A 24,414-nucleotide genomic window follows, 5' to 3' on the forward strand; every position below is an offset into this window, starting at 1 on the left:
CACCCTTTCACATTTCCTATTTACCCATTGCCCAAACTTGTCCTGTCCGTGGCAGGGACGTTACGTCTAAATGTACCGCAGCCCACCGTGGGCGCTCATACCTTTCATTTAAAGCTCACGTCGCTATTTGGCAGGGCGCTAGTTAAGACAAAGGAGGTGGAGTTTCTATGTATACACGAAGAAGAAAACAACTAAAATCATTACAGCCGAATAATAAATAACGGATCCGCCAAGTTGCAAATGTATTTTCCGTTTGACGTGCCAATGTTTAACCACACATTTGTGTCTGTCACACCCGTTTGATTGTTTGACTCATGATGTCAACTTGGTAATGCTCGTTTTTTTTGGCCAAATGCAGCATTGCGGCCAACGCCCACCAAATTCTAGAGATGCAAAAAAAACCAACCCACCCACACGCACGGAGCCACGAGGAGGGAGTGACCGCCCCAGTGCTACCACCACCACGCATCCAATCCCCTAACACCGAGCCTGGCGGGGGGGGTGAGGGAAGGGGCCCTTTGTAAACAAGTGCGATGGGTCTCCTCCTCCTCCCATCCTACTCCCCCCCATCATCATCACCATCACCCAATTCCTGCTGTGCCGGACAGGACCCTGCTGCCGTTGCTGCCGCTGCAGTCCTGGAGTGTGCGGCGATGCGCAGTCGTCACGCCCCGCCGTGACGCATGAAGCCCTCCCGATCCCATCCCCTCCCCATCTCATCTCTCTGCCGCAAGCCGTGAGCTTTGGGCGTTGGTCTCGCTCCATCTCCACTTGCGAAGTGACTCCTCACGTCTCAGTCTTCTCTCTCTCTCTCAGTGCCGGTCCCGTCCGGCTCTCTGCTCGTTCGACCCGCCGGGAGAAAGCGGTTTCACATCTAATTCTTCTTAAGAATTCGCCGTAGCTTCATCTTCTCTTTCTCCCCAACATCTCTTGCTCTGCCGTGAGCGTGCAAGTAAGTGCGCAATTGTCACACATACTCACAACGGAGGTGGCCGCTGACCTGTGTTGGAGAGAGAGATAGCGAGGATGGGGGGTGGGTGGGGGATGAGAGGAAAACTAATTCAACAAATAAACTTTGAAAGTGTTGGGATTTTTGTTGTCGTCCTGGGAGAGAATAATTCAGCCTCCTCCTCGCCTGCATCAGCGACGGGGCAGTGCCCGTTAGCTGCCGCAGTCGGAGCAGCAGAGAGAGACACGGGGAACGCGTCCTGGCAACCCGGGCAGACAGAATCCGATACTTTTACACAACACAGAAATAGAACCGCGTTTATTCGTTAATCTACCGGGCAGAATATTCGGTGTGACGCTTTGTATAAAAGTGTAAGCTCTTCTTCGTTGTTGTTGCTTTGAGAAACGAAAACGAGCGGTTTGTTTTTTGTTGTTGTTTGCTCGTTACAAACATTCTTTCAACTGCAGATGCGCTGTCATATACGCAAAGAGAACAAATAGCAAGGCTCGGGAGGAGAGAGAGGAAAAAACTCTGTTTGCAGCGTTCCGATATGTTTGTTCGCACAGTACAATTGAACTAGAACGGCATCGGTGCCAAATGTGTTCGGTGTGGGTCAGAGCGAGAGTTTCAGTTTCATTTTTTCAGTTTCATCTATTTGGTAGAGCCCTGTGAGCCATTCGGCTCTTGAGTCGGTGGCAACCGCAACAAACAAAAAAGCTAAACATGAACAAGAAAACATCTTAAAGTGATTCTGCGCAAACAGAGAGTGGTGTTAGGGGTGGTGGTGTTGGGGGTGTTGGTGTTGTTGACCACCAGGAGTGACTACTGCGAGTGGTCAACCCTGGCGGGCTCTCACCTCCTGGCCTGGTTGTTGAGTGAATCCGCGATTTCGGCTGCCAATTTTCAAACGTTACATTCCATGCATAGACATTCGGCCGCGTATTGCATTGGAGTGTTGGCTGTTTTGTTGTTGTTGTGTGTGTTTTTGTTTGTTGTCCTTCCAACTACCCCCCCTCTCGGCACCTCCGATGAGCACGGCTGTACGGTGTGTATGTTGAACTTCTTTCGCACCGCACGTAGCCAACCGTGCTAAATCGGAGGTGCCGGGGGAAGGCCAATAAACTAAACACACAAAAAAGCTATTGACCTCGATGTTGGCTACGTGCGGTGCGAACTAAGTTCAACATACATTACACGTGTTGGACGGGGGCGTGCGTGTGCGTGATGCGTGTGTGTAAGTAAAAAGAAAGTGAAAAATGTTTGTTCCGCTCATAACATGCACGTTCGGTTGTGTAAAGGTCCTTCATATGTCACGGGAAGTGAATGGCAAATTGTGTTCGCGAATTGCGTTGGCAGCAAGGACGCTCACCGCAACAACAACAACAATAACAACAAAAGCCCTCGAGTGTGCGAAAGACACTGACCCACGGACACACGCCACCTATTCAAACAGAATGACCCAGATGGCGGTGAGGTTGCATGGGTGGGTCCTTGTGCGTGGTGGAGCAATGCGAAACGTGCGGCTGGATAGTTGGGCAGATGCTGCTGCTGCTTGCTGCTACTGCTCTTCGGGTGGTATTTATAAACGCCCGCTTGGGGCATCGCCTTTTCAGGGACGTGACATCATTGTTGGGCCGGTCGAGAATCGTGTTACCTCTATGTTTAAGCAATGGGGGGGAGGGGGGTGTTACAACAAACAGAAATTGCTGCTATAGTGACCGAGCCAAATCAACTGTTAGAATAATAATCATCATCACAATATGAATGTGCTGGGGGGTGGTGGAAATGACGCACTTTGGCGCCGTGAGACGCGACGAATGAGATGGCGAAAATAGATAAACAAACAACGTCGCTGTATAACGTGGCGCGTCGGTTGACACGGCAGGAGAGAAGTTAGTGAGGCCCCCCTCCCCACCCCCCCGCGTTTGTAAATGAACACATTCCAGCGACGGCACGACTCGTTGAAGCTTCGCGTGCGGTAAGTTGTTGTCGGCTCCCCGCTGCGGAATCAAGCGAGATGCTCTCTTTGCAGGTGACCGTCGGGCAACTATGTTCCTGCTACTTTTGTTCGTGATCTTCCTGCACATCGTGCCCATTGTGTTGCTCTTCGTCTCAACCATCGACAGCGTGAGCACATTTTGCTGATCGTCGCTTTTGTTCCCCCGCCTCCTCACCCCCCGTTCTCCTGAACAAGTGGAATGGGCATTATTTTTTTGTCTTGCAGTGTGATATTTTGAATATTTGCAGTCGGTTCGGTTGTGGTGGTGGTGGTGGTGTTTTGATTCACAACTGCATTTGTATCTGTGTGTATGTGTTTGTTTTAGTCATGGTGGGTTGCGGAGAGCAACGTCACAGATCTGTGGTATTCTTGCCACATTTATAAAGAAGAATGGAAGTGCAATGATATCAATTACAAGAACGAAGATGCAGGTAAACCATTATTTATTACCATCGCTAAGGCATCGTCAAAGATGCACAGCAGGATTAGCATTTGTAATATTACATTCCGCCATGCTATGCTAATTTAATACTCTATCTGTGTTGATCCATATAGTGAGATTAAAATGTGTCAATTGATATCATGTACAATATTGCATATATTATCTTCAGGATATATTTCAAGACTAGCCATGTGGTTAAACCGATTACGTTGTTTGACCCTCTGGGGTTGACATTCCTAATTCATTTAGAGGCCCTCAGATCTCTGGCCTTCGCGATAAAAATAGAATTGGTTTGAACGAGAAAAATATATCTGAATGAATAAATAACGGCAGGATGTGCATGGGTTGAACCATTGTCAACATTTTGGTATTGAACTGGGTGATGGGTGAGTGAAGGGGTGTGTTTCTGAATGTGTAGCTGGTCGTGTGATTTTAAAATAGCCAAACTATATTTGGGAACTACCAGAGTCAGCTAAATACCACCACGCTCTTTTGCGCTACGTTCATGTCAGCACTAACTTAGCCATTGCTTGTGATTTTGTGATGTGCTTTTGTAATATTTGAGGAAACATTTTAACGATAAATTGTGTACATCATTAGACCTCCTTTGTCAGTATCAAAATATAATAATAGGGTTTTTCCCTTTTTTTCTGGCAACAAAACTGAAACCTTTTTACGAGGAATCATGTGTGCATTAACCACAATACTTGTGGTCAAAATGCACCAATTGAGACGAGGCACAAAAGAAAGCCGTCTCTGGTGTGGACCAATTAGTTTCAAGGACAATGCATATATTATAAGTGTGTTTTTTGTTTGCATTTTGACCACAAGTATTGTGGTTAATGCACACATGATTCATCGTCAAAAGGTTTCAGTTTTGTTGCCAGAAAAAAGGGGAAACACCCTATTATAAGTTGTGTGATTTATGCATTGCGTAACACCACAACCGTAAAGGTCAGGAGAGGGCCGGCGATGAGTCCACTCGGTGCTGTATAAGCTGCACGTGGTTGTAGTTCTTTGTGTAGGCGTGTCCTAAAGGGATTTGCTAAGTGTTGCGATAATGATAATACGCATAATGAGCCAGATACACGTGGTTGCCAAAATAAACTTTCCGAATTATAGAACAATAAAACAAAATAATGATTTGGGCCGTTTTAGAAGGAATAAAGGTGACTTAAGTACACATCTATTGTTTTTTTATTACGAGAATAAACGTGAACTTTTGCCAGAGAACAGATTCACATCAGAGATGGGCGAGTACAAGCTAATAATGGAACAAACTAAGGATCCCAGGTCCCTTGAGTTTCATTTAAAATCTGACGGCCATTTTATCCTTGTGATGGGAATCAGTTACCAAGTGCATACACATTGCGTTGTATTTAACTTGTGTTTCGCTTTTGAATCAGTAGAGCAAGCCAACTCTACTGGCCAAACCGAAGTGCCTGAGCAATGAGACAACGTTGTATAGGGGGAATGAGGCAGTGTCATGTAACAAGACCAGTAGCACCCTTGCCATTTTATTTGTAAATTAATATCAACTGCGGAAATACAAGTCCAAGAATACTTTATGATTCTACTTAAAATAATATATTTAAAATTATTACTCATGCTCGACATGAGTGATGCATCTATGAAAATCACGAACACAAAATTGCGTGAATAACAAAATTTTCTCTTGTTGACAAGATATATATCATTTGTTGGTAAATGTATTTAATTTATTCCCAATTGTCATATCAGCACCACATGTCACGTGACAAATAATTCGTTGGAAAATCTCAGGATGTTGCATGTGTCGGAGAATAGCTGCAGAAAAGTTTTCAGAAGTGACCTCTTTTTTATCCACAATAGGGGTCACAATTCCTCTACACTTTTTTGTAAGATTTGTTCGTCTTCTAACAGTTAAACGAATACATTTGTAATAGTCAGAGCTGGATTTTAAGTTCAAAAGCAAATGTTACGTGATGGGTTATTAAAAAATAAATATGAGAAAAAAAATGTTGACACTGTTCATAGAAAGATCACAAAGCGCTGTACACGTTTAAAATTGCAACGCTCAATACAAGAAAAAAAGTGCCACACAAGACAAAACAGATTGCACCAAGTTCCTTGGCATTTGTTTAGCCATCGTTGACTGAGCTGGCTCCATCAACACCGCTAGACTTGAGAACCTGGTTGATTCACAGGCGGCTAAAACTCAGATTCGAACCCAACATCTCAGCGTTGCTGGCTCAGCGCTCTATCCTCGGAGCCGTTTGGCCGACCTCTTATTTACCAACTTTAAAAATAATACTTCAAAGGGCTTTTCTCAATGCCAAAAAATGCGACATTAAAAATGAAATTCAATATTGACAGAATACTCATCTATTAAACATGATGCTTTGTATATTCAGATAATTGTGAATAATGGATGTTGTTAAAACATTTATTAGTTCTCTTTTTATATAAATAACCTACATTTTTACAACCTAAGTATAAGAAATTGTGTTGACTCGGGGAAAATATTGCCTTTTGATGTGTGACTATAATAATTATGGTTTGCCAAACTGAGGTTGCCAAAGGTGGGTGTGAACATGATCCGCATTGTAACAACAGCCTATCACTGCCCTTGTCCATGTTAAACACACGTGTGGCACCACTTATGGGCTATGAACCTCATGACACTGCTATGTTACCATTGATTTATTGTTATTTTGTGATTGTAACATTAATTTACACCACTGCATTTGTGTAACCATCAGATGGCTACAACAACAACAAATATATCTCAAAACGTTTTGCAAATTCCACATGCTGCAATGCAGCCTCTTCATAGGACAGTGAAGAGGCTGCGTTCAGGACAGATGGGTGACCATCATGCATAATGTATTGTGTGGTAGGCTGCTACTGCTGTGAGGCTACATTATAGGCAAGCCAAGGTTAGTGCATAAAAATCCATTGTTGTACTGTACTACGTTACGTTCCTACAGCTGCCATTCCCCACCATCGCCAACCTCTCTGATCGGTGCGGTGAAGTACGGTCAAATAGTCCTGCGACCCACGTAAAGTGGGGAGGCCCTCGTTCAACGGTTGATTGACATTAGTACCAAAAAAATTATAAACCAGCGGTGTAGCTATTGAGTCAGGAGGAATCCGATGAGCTATGAAGATCTTTTTCACAGATGGGCGGTGTGGCTGCACCAAGGCCCATAGGCCTCAGGTGCCTCAGTAACGAGCTACGAGGCATGGGGAAGGCGGCTGGGAGGCCCTGTTTCATTCCTCGCTGACCACGGCGCCGCGTCATACCCAACAAATAAACCGAAAAATCTCAGAGGCCCGACTCAAAGCCATGATGCCGAGACACAGTAAAAGGCCCTTATCCTGATCGCCCTCACAACCATCTTCAGGAAAACGGGGCCCAAATCATGCTATGTATCCAGTCTGACCTCGGCTACACGCAGATAAACAACATGAGAGCATTTCCTGATGTGACATTGACGCCAGTGTCGTGGGACCGTGCCGCGGTATTGCTTATCTCGCTGCTTGCAGAGGCGTTTTGTTGATATGAATGAAACAAATTCGAGTCCCTGCATGTTGCAGCATTAATGTGACACGGTGTGCAGCAATCTAGAGATGCATGCAACTGGTGGACCATTGAAGATGATCAGAGGGCAACTTCTGTTATCTTCTAACGTTGTTTTCTGTGGCCTCGTTCCTCCACTTCAGCAAGGCCAAAAGGAGTAGTGCTGTACTGAAAACACTCTTTGGTTACGTGATTTAGCACCTTATGAATGAAAGATATTTTCAAAAAATTACAAAAGGGATGACAAAACGACTTTGGAAGACACTGCGACAGGCCTCTTATCAACATCATTAGCCACAAGAATCCACTTCTGGATTTAAGACCTCACCAACCATTTCAGTCAATGCATACGCATCAGGAATGTGGACATTGACAGAGATGGAACAAAAGCTCAGACGTGTAAATACTTGGGATTACACTGAGGGACAGAGGGTGGACGATGTGTGTTAGAGAAAAAAAGACAATTCAGCGACATCAATTTGACTCGAGAAAAGTAAGTGGGCTTGCGTAGGACATATTGCTAGAATGGATGATGGCACATCGACGGTAGTGGCTACCAAAAGGAGGGAACACACCTGAGAAGACAATCTCCTTGGAGATTGAGCGATGGGAGCAGCTCACGCTTCGGAACGAGCTACTTTGTAGCATCGTTGGATCTGGAGGGATATCGTAGACATGCGAAGACCTAATGATGATTAATTATTCCAGGAGCAACAGGGTTAAAGAAGTGATGGATCTGAGATATACACAGTATATGTATTATAATTGGTTTTTTACCCTTCTATCTGGCAACAAAACTGACACCTTTTTACAAGGAGTCATGTTTGCATAGACCGCAATACCTGCAGTCATAATACAAACAAAAGACATAACTCTGATAATGTGCACTGTCCTTGAAGTTGATTGGTCCACACCCGAGACAGCTTTCCTTAGAGCCTAGTCTCACATGGGTTGGACCAGATGACGCCAAAAGGCGCACAACTCAAAGACAATACACCATCAGAGTATGAGAGCTCGGGGCAAGCATCTACAATATGGGAACCTCATTTGCCAGTAAAAATATGATAATTGGTTTTTTACCCTTCTATCTGGCAACAAAACTGACACCTTTTTACAAGGAGTCATGTTTGCATAGACCGCAATACCTGCAGTCATAATACAAACAAAAGACATAACTCTGATAATGTGCACTGTCCTTGAAGTTGATTGGTCCACACCCAAGACAGCTTTCCTTAGAGCCTAGTCTCACATGGGTTGGACCAGATGACGCCAAAAGGCGCACAACTCAAAGACCAATCAACTTCAAGGACAGTGCACATTATCAGAGTTATGTCTTTTGTTTGTATTATGACTGCAGGTATTGCGGTCTATGCAAACATGACTCCTTGTAAAAAGGTGTCAGTTTTGTTGCCAGATAGAAGGGTAAAAAACCAATTATCATATTTTTACTGGCAAATGAGGTTCCCATATTGTATATGTATTGTTCAGGTGTGAAAATTTGCGTGATGTAAAGGAAGAATAGCTCACGGGCAAGTTTTTAGGTTGTAAATTAACTTTAAGAAATGTTGAGAGTTCGTGAGTGGAATCTTCACTGGGGACAGACTTTTCACGAATACAGAAGACTTCAGTTTTTGGAATGTTGCGATGGACGAAATTGGGGACTAAGCCAAGAGGAGGGAGCACCGAAATGGGGAGAGAGAGTGAGGTGGGGTCAGCGGAGTCGAAGACCACGGAGTGCCAATCACTTTGGTGTGGTGGTCAATAACGAAGCCGTGCATTCAGGGTCACCAAGCAAGAAGATGGAAATTGTGAAAAGCGGAGAGCCGAGGTGTGTGACCGTTACGGAACACTTCAAAAACAACAACAAAAACAGTTTTTGAAGGAGTTGCAGACGTTGATTGGGTCACAGGGAAAGGAGTTGGTTGTGAAATCGCGCAGAGGATAGGTACGAAACGGGTTTGTTGAGGACACACGGTTGAGCTGAGGAGAGCCGCAGCTGAACCAGCCGAGCTCGGCGGCCGAGCCAGTCAGCTGCTGAGTTAGGGAAGTGAGCCAATCAGGTCAGGTGGGCCCAAAGTCTTCACCCAAATGGGCCAAAAACAAAGGCCAAGCAGGCTATGGATGTGAGCCGACTTGTCCACGGGTGTCAGCAAAACGGCCTGAGGGTGACGTTTGGGCTGAAGGCAAAACCAAGTGTTGTAGTGAAGCCAGTGGTAGTGTGGTAGAGTCAGTGGTAGTGTGATAGAGCCAGTGGTAGTGTGGTAGAGCCAGTGGTAGTGTGGTAGAGCCAGTGGTATGGTAAAGAAATCTATAGTGTGATAAAGCCAGTGGTGGTGTGGTAAAGCTAAACGTCAGAGATGCCACAGGCTAGGTGCTTGGCACATGTCCGTCTGGTTTAATCTATGACTACACCAGGGTGAGACAAAGTTGTGAATTGCATCAAAGTCAGAGATCCACGTAGGAGCGGATTAGGGGAAGAAAAACACCGATGGATGAGCTCGCCACTAAAGTCACCTTGATTGCACAATTTCCATGAGTTAACTTGATCAAGAATGGGAACAGAACTGCGGTTGGCTGACAAAGGCAACACAATGCCGAGACTGTGACCAGCAGGACACTGGCGGTGTTTTCCACTCTACGTGAAACTCGTGATCGCCATCATTTTCCAACGTGGATATGAATTTTTTTTACAAAATCACACACACAAAAATCTCAGGTTCGTGTTACCGCTTGAACGAAGAATAAAGAATGCAGGATACGTACCTTTAAACAAATGATCAATAATTTGTGAAAGGGAAGCATTTGGAGTTTGGGGTTTACGTTTGCAATGGGAGAAGGCAACTCTCTGGGGCGCGCACGGCTGCGTGCGTGGACTCAGGAAGCTCCGCGCAACTGCTCACACGGGTTGCAATTATGCAAAGTGCACTTTTCGCTAATTGATCCTACACAATTGATTTTTGGGGCCAGGCATCAATCACGAGCGCCTTTGCCGACCAATCGAAGCATGAGACGGTTTTGTGTGCAGCCAGGTACGTTCCGTGTACCGTGCATCCTTGCAGATTGGACGGTTTAAATACAATGGGCAACCGGATTGTCTGTTGGAGGCATTGGAGAGTAGATTCACCACGTTCTACATCATTTCCAGTGGACGAGAGAAGTGTGGGTGGAATGGAGCAGTGGTGCAATTGTGAGTGCGCTATGAAGCCCTTGACCTAAGTTAAATTCCCAGCCACAGCGAGCATCGGTGATGAGAGATTATTTGAATTGGTCCTCCTGGGCCCCACCGTTACCAACCAGCACTGAGTTGCGTGATGAAGTATTTTGGTCAAACAACGCCTTATGACCATCGTAGTTTTGGGAGGCCTTCATCAGGCAGTGGATTGATGGAGGGCTCTAAATTAATAATTAATATTTGCCAAGAGCAGTTAGTCGCGTATTTTAGGCTTCACAAGAAGCAAAAGACTTCAAGATGTGCCTGGCCCTACTGCACAAATCCAATTTCCTGTGACTCTGCCATCTCTGAGTATGCCATAAAATAAAATTTAAATGATAAAATAAAGTGTAATAAAAAAAGAGGGGAAACGTGAAATTGTGCACATATATTTGTCTGATAGTGGGGTTTGTGGTGAAATGTAGAATGGGTGACTGTTAAGTGCACATTCATCACAAGAGTTGGGTGTTTCATAGAGAGGCCCATGCTGGCATTGCAAAAATGTGACGTTTTGCAATGCCCCAAAAAAATTCTGGAAATGTGCCGCCCCGACCCAGTGTGCAATGTGTGCAAAACGGCAGCTGCACCCATTGCAGAGCTATTACTAGGACACTGGATAGGAGTAATATCCATTTGACCTGCCGCACCACCCATCATTGATGCCTTAGGCCTCAACTTATGAGGTCTGACATGGCACGAGGACGGATCTGACCCTCCGCAGATAGACGTGCCGTAATGCCCGCCACTTTCTGCAGCGTGTTTGCTGGCAGCAAAACGTCCGACGGATGCACCTATTAAAAAAACGACGGCAACTCCTTTATCGCCAGCTCCGACAGCAGCGCACCTTGATGAACTGGGTGGAGCAGCGAAAGGGGCGACCGTGTGGCAGGAACAGGGCTATACAAGGCCACACGATTCGTCGCCACCATCAGATGAACAACCAGTGTACACCAGACGAAAAAACTCCTGCCTGGCATCGACCTGTCATAGGAGATGACCGTAACTCGGACCGCGTGATTTTGCCAACTCCACTGACCCAATATAGCTATGGCAGCTGGTGGAAAGCGCTCGACACCACCACCGTCACGCCCTTCGATCACACCAGTTTATGATAGACCCTGCTGCTCAGCCCAGAGGGCAGCGGAACCCTGACGACGCAGCTCACTTTTCGTACCGTTTGGTTCAGTTGGAAAATAAAGACTACATTTTGCACGTCTCTTTGTCTGAGAGGCGATCAAATGTATGTTGAACTTCTTTCGCACCCTACGTAGCCAGCCGTGCAAATTGGAGGTGCGGGGGAAGGACAACAAACTACACACAAAAGGCACTTCTCAAGAATGAGTTTCCTAATATCGGAAGGAAGAGAGTTCCAGACGACCGCAGAAGCGCATCTGAAAGCGTGCGATGTGGTGACCATCTTTGTTCAATAGGCAGCCAAAAACCACTGCTTCTGCGAGAGGATACGTGATGGTTTACGCTCCTCAGCAAGGTAACTGTGGTTCATTGGTGGCAAGCACCTTGTGTGTAATGAGTGCCACCTTATATGAATGGGTGTGACCTTATATGAGACGCAGAAAAGGGTGAACGCCGAGCGATTGAGGTGCCACGACGGGAGGCGATCGTGGTTTTGCAATTCCAGAAATTGCTCTAAATCTGTTAAGCGAGCGTTATTGAAATAACAACATTAAGCAATTTGGGTTTAACATTTCCCAAGTTGCATTCCCCGTTGTAAGAAGAAATTGCAGCAGAGAGCCTTAAACCTGTGTGATATGAGTAGTACGAGTAATGCTCCTTAATAAAAAAAAAAATTTGGGTTACATCACGGAAGTATAAATGTGTCGTTATGCCCGCCACCACCCGACACAGATCATTAGTAAGATTTCTCACGTAAACAAAACATGCCAATTCGTTACGAGTTCAGCACACCGGTGTGTGTTCGAGAGCAAACCCACAACATTTACAATTACGAGTAATGGTATTTGAGCTGGCTTTTAGGGTATCAATTTGAGAACTTTGCATGTACACTGTCATGATACTCATCCTGACCTTTGCCCTCTATCCCCCATCGTCATCTGTTCTGTGCGTACCCTCAACAGTACGCTCTTGCTCATCTGTACAGCCCTCTGTCTCCTGTGGGGCATCTTGGGTATTGGAGCTATTTGCGATCGGTCGCCATGTCCCCATTAAAATATATATACGGTGCCCGTAAATGGTACACGAGACTATTCTGGAAATGAGATCCGCCTGGGCTCTCGCGTTCTCACTTGCTCCAACAAAGTAAACTCGAATGCTTGATATATAACGATGTCCTTCAGACTGAAGATTATCCTGCTGTGAGATGATATCGCCAAACACCGACAATTTCCAACGGATATAGGCTGACGTACTTACAATGTTGTCACGGATAATTTAACGCCTTGCCACCGTACTTGCATTTAATAGTAAATCATAATTTACAACATTGTATGTCAAGCCAATCCTTAGATGTGAGGGTTGTTTGACCCATACTTCACCACACTAGTTCGGCATGGGTTGGTGAAGCGGGAAGCCCAGCAATCACTCCACTGATGTTCGCCATCGATCACTGTGGATCTAACGCCAGTAGCTGGACTGCTAGCGCAGCACACTAACCACCTCAATAATCAAAATATATATTTAATCCTATAATTTTTTCTTTGTGTAAATGATGGAAACATTTTTTTTTTACAGGAAAGTATCTTCGTATCGTTGCTTGCAGAAATAGAATGTGCCTTATTCCCATAGTGTCCAGACCTATCGCGCCATGGTACACAACAATGGCTGCATTGTTGTGTTGATTGACGCAAGGGCTGCGGTGCGCATCTCGCAAGTAAGGGTGGTTTACGGGCAAAGTTAAGCCTCCAGATTCCCATCTTTCTGGGAATTATAGAGCGGTTCGGAGTGAGACGGGGGGTGGCCTCGGGCGATGCGGAGCCCCGGCCCACTCCAGTGTGAGAATGCCGGTAACAGAGGAGACTTCGCATCATTGCCAACTCCACGTTTTTGTCGCTAAATTGAGCAACTTTTTTGTGGGTTTCCCTACAAGTGACAAGATTTTGTCACAGCTACCCACGATGAATTGAACAAGGAACCGCAACACCTATGTCTCGATGCTTGTGCACACCAATGGTGACGCAGTTTAGCAAATAATCTGTTTGATTTTGAGGGATACATTTTGAGACATTCTTCGATTAGAACGTTATGCAGATGCATGAGCGATTCCATGTGTATATTGAGGATTAATGTACTGCGTTTGATACTTGGTGAATTCTCTAGTGACATTTTTGACTTTAGACGGTCTATCTGGTGACATCTAGTGCCTCTTTGAGGTTCGTTAGTAAAATTTCGGCTTTGAACAGTTGGCAACACTGGGCGAGAATCTGGTTTTTGGTACCGCAGCCACGAAGTCATGGTTCTTTGGTGTTTTCATTTGAAGAAAAATAAAAACATCTTGATTTCACAAACTTGGAAATCAGAGTTGATATCTGGCAGCCACATGGTGATTGCAATGTATCTGGCCCTCCCTGCCTCCTGGCTTGGAAATAACGACTGTTTGTTTTCCCGCAGTATGGTACAGTGCCCCCCGGTAAAATACACGCAGTTATTATCCATTGAAAGCCCATTCGGAAAAAGAAAAAAAAAACTTCTATTTGGCAAGTGAATGTTTTGCAAAAACTGTAAGGACAATATCACTTTTTGTAATCAAAAATGACAAACGTGGTTATCTCATAATATGCTATATGTTCTGGTGGGGAAACCACTGATGATGTAATACACATACACAATTGGTTTTCCTTGAAAGGAATGCGTGCATGAAAAGGTTTTGGTTTAAAAATCAGTAGTCTGAAACCGCACGCCAGTGATGGAAAAGGAATGCCTGATAAAATGCAAGGTTGCAACTACACTGGTCTAAAGTGCACATAAGGCATTTAAATAAATTACTCCAATAATGATTTTAGAATTCTATGAACCCTCTTGTTCCCTACAATTATGTCTACATAAGCAGCGGCGAAAATGTTTAAGAGCAGAACTTTAAATCACCCACACGGACTTGTCCTCATCATAGTATCGTTCAAAACGATTCCCCTTCAGTGCAGTGCTCATATTTACGAAGATGATCTGATGAATATTATTCTGCATGCATGAAGCGGCCTCTCCCGTCGGTATGCACAGTGCAAACATGCTGCAGAAAAAAAGCCATGTGCACAAACGATGCATGCAAAAAGCATTGCATGTATGTGCGTATATATACATACACACATCCGTCTAGCGACGTGCAGCATACAAACAGCAAGACGGCGGTGACGCCCCTGCACAGAAAGGGGGATAGAAAAATCCCTGAAGCAAGACATTCAGGAGTCTACCACATTGACAGTGGTGTCCACCAGTGGTGCAGTGTGGTTGGCATGGGTCCTGGTGCAGGGAATCAAATGCCGCACCCCAGCACGCCCCACCATCTAATTTCCCTCTCCTCCAGCTCACATACCCCAGTGCAGTTGCACAGCCTGCACACTTGATTAGCGGCGATGTCACTGGTGTCAATCTTTCCAGCCGAGGACGACTGCACGCGTGGTTTTTCTAATTGCGATCGTTGTGGTGTCATTTGTGCACCGCAACGTGAATATTCGGAGGGTTTTGTGCATCTCCCCCCCCCCGTGCATCTCCCCCCCCCCCCCCGTGCATCTCCCCCCCCCCCCCCTTCTTAGTGGGCGTGAACAGTGCAGCAGCAAAGCTATGCCCCGTGAATCTAAACATTCCCTCTTTTGTTTTCAGTAGAATACAGGCATGTGTCTAAAGCAGGAGGGTTTGTTTTTTATAATCGGTTCACATTACCTGCTGCGACCATATGGATCAGACACATACACAAGGGCAAATTGAAATAACACAAAAGATGACAATGTGATTTGTACAGAACCATGCGGAGATGCACGCAGGCAATTGCACAGAGCGGTAGAGAGAGGTGCACATGGACGACAGGACGCATGCAAATGAAAGACATCGCATTGACTGTTAAGAAACGTAAAGTGCGCTTGTCGCATGGAGGGTTGATGGCAGATGAAGAAGAGCGGTGACGGAATGGCAGCCAAAAGGAGAGAACACGATCAAAAGGATGCCCACAGCAGAGGTGGAGTGACGAGAGCAGCTGATGTGAAGGAGTGCGAGATGGCATCCACAAACGGAAGGTTCTAATTCTGCAGTAGATAAATGACAGGGCTGTTGACGACGACGTCGAAACTGAGGTTGTTATTTAGCAGTATTGCTTTGAAACATAATTATCGGCAATTCCACCGATGAAAAGCGTCTAAATGTGCGCCCCCCCCCCCCGTACATTTTCGTTGAAATGTTGAGACGTTGCCCGCCGCGGTCATTCCCCTTCGTCGACCGCGGCGTGTTCTTTAGGCCACGTCGTACTACGGGCCCCTCTATGAAACACCCAACTCTTGTGATGAATGTGCCGCATCTCACGCTCTGCACTGCAGGCGGCAACACAAATATCATGGAGGGGAGGTGGGGTTGGGAGAGGTGCGCAGAATTTCAAGGAAAGGGAGTATAGAGAGAGAGAGCACTACCACCGAGGGGAGGGGGGCTTGATCGTGAAGAATGGTGCGGTGAGAAATGTAATTAATAGTCCCATTTAGGACACGGCCCTTCGCTCGCTGTGTGGCTGCATTCGCTGGGGCGCAAGAATGGTTTGGCACACACACGCGCACATCCCCCCCCCCCCACCAACAGATTTGCGGCTGAACGCTGAGGTCGTATATGTTAAATATGTTATTCCGGTGGCCCAAAAACGGTGACGACAACAAGCCGGGCCCGATCTGCCCGTGCCCACCTCCTGTAGGATCAGACGCAATTATTGGGCGTTATTGTACACGGGGCGTACACGTTCGGGACGATTGAGGCCAGTGTCCTTGGCTCGCACTCCCTAACGGTTCCGAGGCATCCGCTCTTATGAAGGCGTATTTATTGACAGCGCAGTGGCTCGCCGCAGACGGATATGCACGGGACTTAATTTTATCCGGAGCTGCGGCCCTGGAAAATATTTGATGGGAAATGAAGCCGTTGGATATGCTTGAAGGCTCACTGCTGATGATGATGGATGACATAATAGCCCAGAATGAGCCCAATTTCGTCAGATCTTTCAAGCTAAGCAGACTTGAACCCGAAGATTGTATGGATACTCGGGGCTGTGCTACATTTTGGTCAGCAGAGGTCGGTCCGACAAAATCCATTGTTGTACCGTACATTACTGTAATACTATGCTCCCAGGACTATGCTCCCCGCCTTCGCCAAGCCACACCAACCAGCGTGGTGAAGTATGGTCAAACAATCCCCATGACTAACACGGCACGAGAGCGGCCTTCACGTAGCAGTCGATGGACGAAGGGCTAAAAAGTAAATGCCGCAGTCTTATTTTATTGCACAAACTGTATGTAATAAAACCCAAATGTTAGAAATGCCACTGTGCACCCATTGTGATTTGCCCTTAGCTGACATGAAGCTTGCTGGTGGGTAAGGCTGAGAGTGGTTAAGTGACCCGCTTCATGTTTGCAGATCACACGCAAACACATTTCCAACGCTGTCTGACACGTTTATCTCTGTGCCACGGCGAGTGAGTGTAACATCCTCGTCCTGACTGCACTCTGGATTTGTGTTGGCCATGCAAGCCGTTCGTCGCTGTCTTCGTTACTTCTACAAAATGCACTTGTGCGAGATTCATAGCCTGCTGCTGCTATTTTTCTGCTTGAGGCTTGGTATTTGTTGCAGTTTATGGGTGTTTATCCATTTTGTATTATATGTATCCGTTTTATTAGTGTTTTCTCAGCAGCTAAAGCAGCTAAAGCTGCCGAGAAAATATGCCAAAATTACTATCATTCCCACAAAGTACGGTAAAAACGAGAGAGAAAGAAAAAAAACGTTCCGCCATAATACAAAACGGATAAGTGCCCAGAAACAGCAACAAATATCAATGCCTGAAGCAGAAAAATGTGGCGTGTTTACGACCGTTTTAAGGTTTAGCTGTGGGAGGGGGTGAGGGTTGGGGGGGGGGAACTTGCGGTGTGACCGCCATTTTTTACCCAGTAGTTGACCCCAATAACGACCAAACTTCCTGATTGACATCTGGTCCGGGAGTCAGTGACCGCTGGTGCTGAGCACAGATGAGGATCTGGTTCTCAGCGGCGACCGTTAACCGAGAGTCGCTCATGGGGGGAGGTGGAGCGGGGAGGGGGGGTCTTAGTGTTTTCGCAGCAACAGGAGAGTGGAGGAAAATCGTGCGCCCTGCAATGTCTTTACTGAAAGCTTGAATTGCGACGCTCGCAATAACATTTGCAACCGCGCTGGTTGCCGATAAAGGGCGCATTGTGCATGTACCAGAAGTGTGCACAATGCTTTCTCCATTCACGTGTTCGACTGCGGTGTAAATACATGTTGACATTGCACAAACATACACTCTATATATACGTTGTACATTTGAACACGGCTGTCACGTATTTGCTGTGTGTCACTTGACACTCTGAATAGTTATTTTACGGTTACTATTTTAATTTTATTTTTAATACCCTTGCAAACGAGGTATTCTGTCTCAACGGACCATCCAGGTGAAATATTTTAATTAAAAAAATACATGGAATACGAGAGACAAGGGGAGTGTGTTTATAGCCTTCTCTGGTATCCACTGGTACCTGCGCACGCGTGTGATTCTGCAATGCTATCGGTGACTTCATCTTTGCTGTGTATTCGCCCCGAGCTTGTTGAGCATATTCAAAAAAGGTAAAGGCACAGCCCTGCGATTGCTTGCCCACATCCCTCGCAGGCAGATGGGCCCTCCGCTAGAGGGAGTTCTGGAGAGGCCTCTCCTTGGGATACTTTTGCCTCCTCGTCGAGGCTGATTTCGTACGCAGCCTCGCGCGCGCTCTCGACACGCCGGCCCGTCGCAAACGTTCGTGACGTTCGCCACGATTGCTTCCCGTTCGCAGAGTGGATTCAGGCGGTGCAAGCCCTGATGATCCTGTCGGTGATCTTCTGCTGCTGCGCATTCTTCGCCTTCGTCTGCCAACTGTTCACGCTGAAGAAGGGCGGCCGATTCTTCATTACCGGAGTGCTGCAGCTTCTGGCGTGTGAGTGAGACGCACGTGTGGCGGTTGCGACAAGACGCAGATGCCTTGATTCCGAGTGGTAATGTAATGGTGAATCTACATACGGTTTGTTCAACGTAGGTAGAAAGGTCATTAGATTCAGAATCTTGATTTATCCTTGAGAAATCCGATGAGCTGCGAAGCTCCTTTTCACAGAGGCCCAGGAAGGGGGTGGGTCAGAAAGTTACAACAACAAAGGATACAAACAATGATTGGAGTGCAGAGTATAGGAAAGGAAAGAAAATCACAAGAAATAAATACTTAAAATAGATAAAGTATATAAGTTGCGTCTTTAAAACCGCCAGATTGCCCCCTCCATACAACTCAACTTTGCTCGCCAGGAAGCCTAAGAGCTGCGTGCTTAGGCCAAACAAGCGAGCTGCAGGTACAAGGAGGGACATTCTATTTGAGGATGTTTTAAGAACACGAGCCGTTAAAAAGCTTCGTCAAACCAAACTTTACCAAGTCTTTTTATAGTATTGACGTTTTAGCGCAATGTTACGCGAGCTCATTATCGTTATTTTTGATGGGCCATTCTCGAACAAACCCCATGATTGATGTGGTATTGGGAGGCCTTCATCTATCAGTGGATTTATAAAGGGCTGTAAATTAGTATTTATTTAAGATCTGCCTTATCTTTGGGCTGGATGTGTATCTCCTTGTACAATTGTACTGAGCGCAGTACAGAACGCAGAGTAGCGTTAGTAATGCCACATGCCACCCATTCAAAGATCGTGCACGTGTCCACAATGAGGTATGGGGTAGACGCAGCCCTGGACTCACGGTGAGCACGATGGACTTGCAATCCAGAGGTCGCCTCTGACCTCCCCGTGAGGAGTTTGAAACAATTAGCAAGTAAAATTTTGATTTAAAGCTTTCGTGACTGCAGGGATTCATATTCTTGGTTCTATCAGCAAAGTCACGTAGAAGGGAAATTATTCAATAATATAAAACAATCAAAATTCTCACGACATTTCGACTGCAATACAAGCAACCATCATCATGATTTCACACCTGATGATGATTGCTTGTGTTGCAGTCGAAACGTCGTGAGAATTTGTATTGTTTCATATTTATATTATTGTATTATTTCCCTTCTACGTGACTTTACCGAAAGAACCAAGAATAATTAGCAAGTTACTTCACCTCCACCTCCAGCTCCCCCCCCCCCTCACTACTGAAAGCAACCCTACACAGATAGATTAAAGAATCCAATACTCTACTGCCTTACGCTTGGCACCGGTTACATATTTTAGCATGTGATACTTGTATAATAAATCGTAATCTCGTTTATTAGTGCCAAATTTAATTCATTACACATCAAAATCGTCAACAGTATGAGGAAATGCACTCCACTTGGGCATGCTGCAGAAACAATCCAGCAAAAACAAAAGACCACCCCATGTTGTTTCAGGCAGCAATATAAAATGAATTTCTTCCCGGTTAGCAATAAATTATTGACCAAAACATTCTAGAGATGCAAGATGAACGAATGTAGCCTGCAACGTTGTATGCGAACTTAAACGATGAAAGATACATATTGTAGGTGGTTTCTAGAAACCATGTGGCATTCGCTTAGGACATTGCACATTTCCATTTCATGAGTCATTACTCATTGGAATATATGACCAAAAATGTAATATTGTCAATGAAGCTTCACAGATGTGCTTGCAAAAACTGTATAAAGGAAAATGTGGCTTGGTAGGACAATTAAGAGTTTTAGGGTTGAGAATATGTGGATAAGGGGTTTCAATATAATAATTTAAATAAACAGCCCTATAAACACAAAGATTTGAGTGTTGGCAGAAGGCATTTCCACAGCATTGGCTATTATCCTCCAAATATCTTTGGTGCTAAACACGTACCTTGGGACCAAGGTACCACATGTAAAGTTAGACCTGATATTGTTTGTAGAATGAGAGCGAGCTTTACAAAAAATGGCAGCTGTATTCATCTTCATTTAGAGTGGCATGTATTGCTTTGGAGTTTACAAATGTTATACATACAATGGAAAGAGACCTCCCTGAGGCCTTAGACATTCAAAATTGCATTGGTTATCTTGTGAGTAGGAACATACATTTGAGATAAGATACATTATTGCCGCTTCAGCAGTTTTACACGATTTCATCAAATAAAATGTAAAAATGCTAGGTTGAGTTCGATTTATGAACATAATTAAACATTAACGGTTACCTTTTGCTAAATCCCTGATATCGTACAATGATTGCCGAGTGAATAGCTGTCATTACAAAGGACATTCGAATAGGGGCCCTATTTTGTTTCAGCTCGAGGGCGATGTAAAACATTTGCTTACATTTGGTCTGCTCAGCACTTGCGCAAAGCCGTCGTATAGGCACACGCATTTGTTCAAATTTCCCTACCGCATTCTTCCGTTGTGTGGGCAGAGGCATTCTTACATGGAGGCACCTTTGGGTACATGTCAGCAATTGTTGCCAATGCTAAGGAGGGGGTGAATGCGTTTGCCCACGTGGGCTCAAATAGGCCCACGAGTGCAGTCCAACGTGGAAAGCCCCTCACTTCCAACTTTGATTTGTAACTTTTATTTCCAACGTGGTCTTCTCTGCAGCAGCAACTGACTTGCAGGAGGCTTGCCTTACCTTTTCTCTCTTTGGGGAAATATTTCGGCATCCTGTTTAAATATTTTTACGCCTCCGTTTGCATGATGAATCCCACCTCGCCGTCACGGCTAAGAAACGGAGCGCGCCAGGAGAAACTCGTAAATTCCCAGCAAAATGCTGAGTTCACACAGAGGACCTCGTCAAAAAAAACTGACCACCACCCGCAAGGCCTCCCTTGAAGCTGCGGCAGTTACTTTTGACAAAAGTATAAAACCAGCTGTTGTAATTAATTGATAGTATTAATACACAGTTATTTGAAGTTATCATTAAGCAATAAAGCGATATGTTGTTTATTCACACTGTGGGCATATACGGGATATTTTTTTATGGTTAGGAACATTGGTTTCTTGTTCCTTCCACATTCACACATTCGCATCGCATATTCATTGGATGCATTAATACGTGCACACGTGATTCAAAATGCAAGACTTCTCATGGCAGCCACAAAAAAAGCCCCCACTCGTGCATGCTGGCTATGGAGAGCACAAATGTTCCTGGCAGGTGAAAATTTATTCCGTTGTTTAAAATGTGAAGGAGAGGTGAGATGGCTCTTTGGTGCAAACATCTGTTTCTCCACGAGGAAGTAAAATGTGTCATTGTGGTAACAGTGTAACAGTCCCTGAAAACATCGAATATTTTTGGGTCCGAGGAAAACCATATTTCCGTAAACAACCCTGCAATTAGCCAATTAGTCTGTAATTGAAGGGTGTAGTTACACAGAAACATTTATGACTATTTCCGCAACTTCTATGAACTTGTATTTTAACAACAAACACACCCACCCAACCTACGCCAACCCACCCACCTAACAAGTTTGTTTTCTGCATTCACATTTGCGTGATGAAAGTCCAGCGTAACGTGACGGTGCCGCGTTCGTGTGCCCCCCGCCCCTCTCTCTCTGTTACAGGTGCCTGCGTTTTGACCGCTGCATCCATTTACGTCGGCTGGTTCCAGCCTCAGCACCTGCCCTCCAGCGGCCCCGGCTACTCCTATATCCTAGCGTGGGTCGCCTTTCCCCTCACTTTCCTCAGCGGCATCATATACTGCTTTTTGCGAAAGAAGGAATAGTTTGAGCGGGCACGTGTTTCCCGGGTGGGGTCAAGGGTGCTTTTCCTGGTTGGAGTACTTTTTTGTTTTTTGTCATAATCACTGTACTCCCTTTGCAGACGATGCCACAAGTCCTCAAAAACTTACAATGCTTTCATTTTGTACATGTTTGTAAATAGACGAGTTCATTGTTCAAGAATGCAATAGGAGTCATAGACGTAACATTTGATTTTATGATTTCACGTGTTACTTAACCGAGGCATCATAAGAAGTGAAACTGCATAAATATTAATGTATTTTCATCTGTGAAGTATGCAATCGATAGTACTTAACAATAATGATAGTGAGCATGTTTTCTGCATAACATTTTTACATTTTAAATGTTTCATGTTCTAACATTGATTACGTGAATCTTTTAAGAGCTAAAGTCTATGCCCAAAAGACTTCCATTGCTTGCTGAAATCTATGCAAAAAAATAACAGCATGTAAAGTTTTAAGAAGTATCTTCATTGTATTTGTTAATTTAAAATCACGAGATTATGATGGGGCATCCCTCAAGGACTAGTCTTCACGTAAAAAGCCTTGACTACAATGCTTACAGTACAGTGTATTAATAGTGGCAAAAAAAAAACTGCTTTATGAAATATGCAAGGTATTATTATCAGGTATTTTCTTTATTTTAGCTTTCTATGAAATATAATATCTGGACAAAGTTACATTTATAAACATATTTAATTTAAGACACTAATACCATAATATTGTGCTTCAGAAAAGTAATGTGCAACATCTTAATGATAATTAGCTATTTTTCTTCAGCAGTATTTTACATTTTTCCCCTAGATTATTTCAATTTATTCCCATGAGAAATAAAACTAGACTTCTTAAATTGAACTTTGTTTAGGTATGATGATTTTTTTAATGGGTAATGTATTGAATAGGGAATCCAATGTGTTGATACGTAAGCTTAAGTTGAACCGTTTTGTGTTAGCGTTATGCGAACGCTAAAAGACAATAGTATCACAAAACATGCAATGCACATTCTAAACAAAAATTTGCTTGCAATCGCGTTCATTAGGGTCTGCAAAAAATAACCAGATTCCTTGCACATTTCATTGCCAAGCGACTTCTGGGGTAGTGCAGAGAGGTCTGTCTTTGTCTCCCCTTTGCGTGATCATTTACTTTGCAATCGGAAAGTTGTTGGAAATGTTGACTTAAGTGCAAAATTACGAGAAATTACGTGAATGACCTGAGACCAAGCGGTACATCCACACGATCGTCTACTCGAGAATTTATGACTGCATTTTATCAAAGTTGACAACACTGGGAACGGCTTGCTCACTAATTTCGTCGACGAGTAGGATCTGTCGCTGGGAAATGCATAAGTTTCGTATTTACACCCGGGTTGATGCCCTTAGCGAAGTTGACCGTGTAAACTTATGAGTTGATTGGAAAAAAAAACAATATTGTCCATTCCAAGCACATTCAGATTTCAATGGTGCAGAGGAAAGAGTGGACCGTGTGATACTTGTGATCTGTGTGATTACCATAAACAGCAGTAACCACCCTGGGGCTCTCCACTAGTAACCTACCGTTACATCTGCGTTGCATATTGTAAACACTTGTACTGTAATGTTAACCCTCTTAGTGCTATTATTATTTTTAACAATATAGACGCGTCGAAAAAGAACACCCTACTAAATCCAGCGCACCTACGATCCGAGTAATATTTTGTACGTGTGTTGTGCGTTCACGCTATATATCAGGATTCTGTGGGGGCTCTTGGACGTGGCACGTTTAAATGTTGGTGGGCATCACACCAGCTACAAGTGTTTATCCAATCCAAGGCAGTCACGGAAGGAGGTGCAAGTCGTACGGTTGCAACTGTGACCGAATGCTATCCAAGGATTCACTGGGTGGTCCTCAATGAGTAGCCAAAGAGACCAATCAAATTTTATGGGATTTATTTTTTCAATAATGGACAATTGAAAGTCAATAATAATCCAATACACTGTACTCGAAATGCAGTCATGCCGTGTCTACGATGACATTCTGTTGCTCAGCCTGAAATAAAACTCTTGTTTTAAATATTTCAATGGTTGTGTTTTGTTTACCTTCGTGTACTGTACACAAATAAATACGGCCATTGATACTTCCACACGGCAGAAGTCACGCGTTGGCAGCAACAAATTCAGAAGAGGCCTGACTTTGCTGATGAGACCCTGCAAGTCAAACACGGTACATGGCTTGCCCGCTTGAAATCACGCTGATGAGATACATTTGTCCAAAAGGCCGAGGCATACAGCATGTATTTTATGCAAAGAAACTGACTGCCCTATCCATCCATTGCTTGTAAACCGTGATCCTCTTACTACAGCGTACAGTGAGTTTGATCTCAATGTACATCTCTTA

General features: G+C 44.7%; 1 protein-coding gene across 3 annotated transcripts; it reads left to right on the forward strand.

Moving 5' to 3' along the window:
- Positions 1–545: 545 nt before the first annotated feature.
- LOC144718651 (peripheral myelin protein 22-like) lies at positions 546–24,092 on the forward strand. 3 transcript variants are annotated; one of them, XM_078594062.1, is made up of 5 exons: positions 546–952; positions 2,982–3,076; positions 3,274–3,379; positions 18,161–18,301; positions 21,866–24,092. In XM_078594062.1, the coding sequence occupies exons 2-5, from the start codon at positions 2,999–3,001 to the stop codon at positions 22,024–22,026; spliced, it is 486 nt and encodes a 161-aa protein (XP_078450188.1). In that variant the 5' UTR covers positions 546–952; positions 2,982–2,998; the 3' UTR covers positions 22,027–24,092. The 3 variants fall into 3 exon arrangements, with proteins under 3 accessions (XP_078450188.1, XP_078450189.1, XP_078450187.1); XM_078594063.1 differs by having other exon boundaries at positions 674–736; XM_078594061.1 differs by lacking the exon at positions 546–952 and adding an exon at positions 2,369–2,432.
- The last annotated feature ends 322 nt before the right edge of the window (positions 24,093–24,414 follow it).

This window comes from Lampetra planeri, chromosome 5 (genome assembly GCF_965212315.1).
Source record: "Lampetra planeri chromosome 5, kcLamPlan1.2.h2, whole genome shotgun sequence".
Lineage (NCBI taxonomy): Eukaryota > Metazoa > Chordata > Hyperoartia > Petromyzontiformes > Petromyzontidae > Lampetra > Lampetra planeri.

Bases quoted from the DNA above. Each gene is read 5' to 3' on its own strand.
- LOC144718651 (XM_078594061.1), top strand. The intron at 3,380-18,160 runs GTAAACCATTAT...TCCCGTTCGCAG, and splicing joins TTACAAGAACGAAGATGCAG to AGTGGATTCAGGCGGTGCAA. The intron at 18,302-21,865 runs GTGAGTGAGACG...TCTCTGTTACAG, and splicing joins AGTGCTGCAGCTTCTGGCGT to GTGCCTGCGTTTTGACCGCT.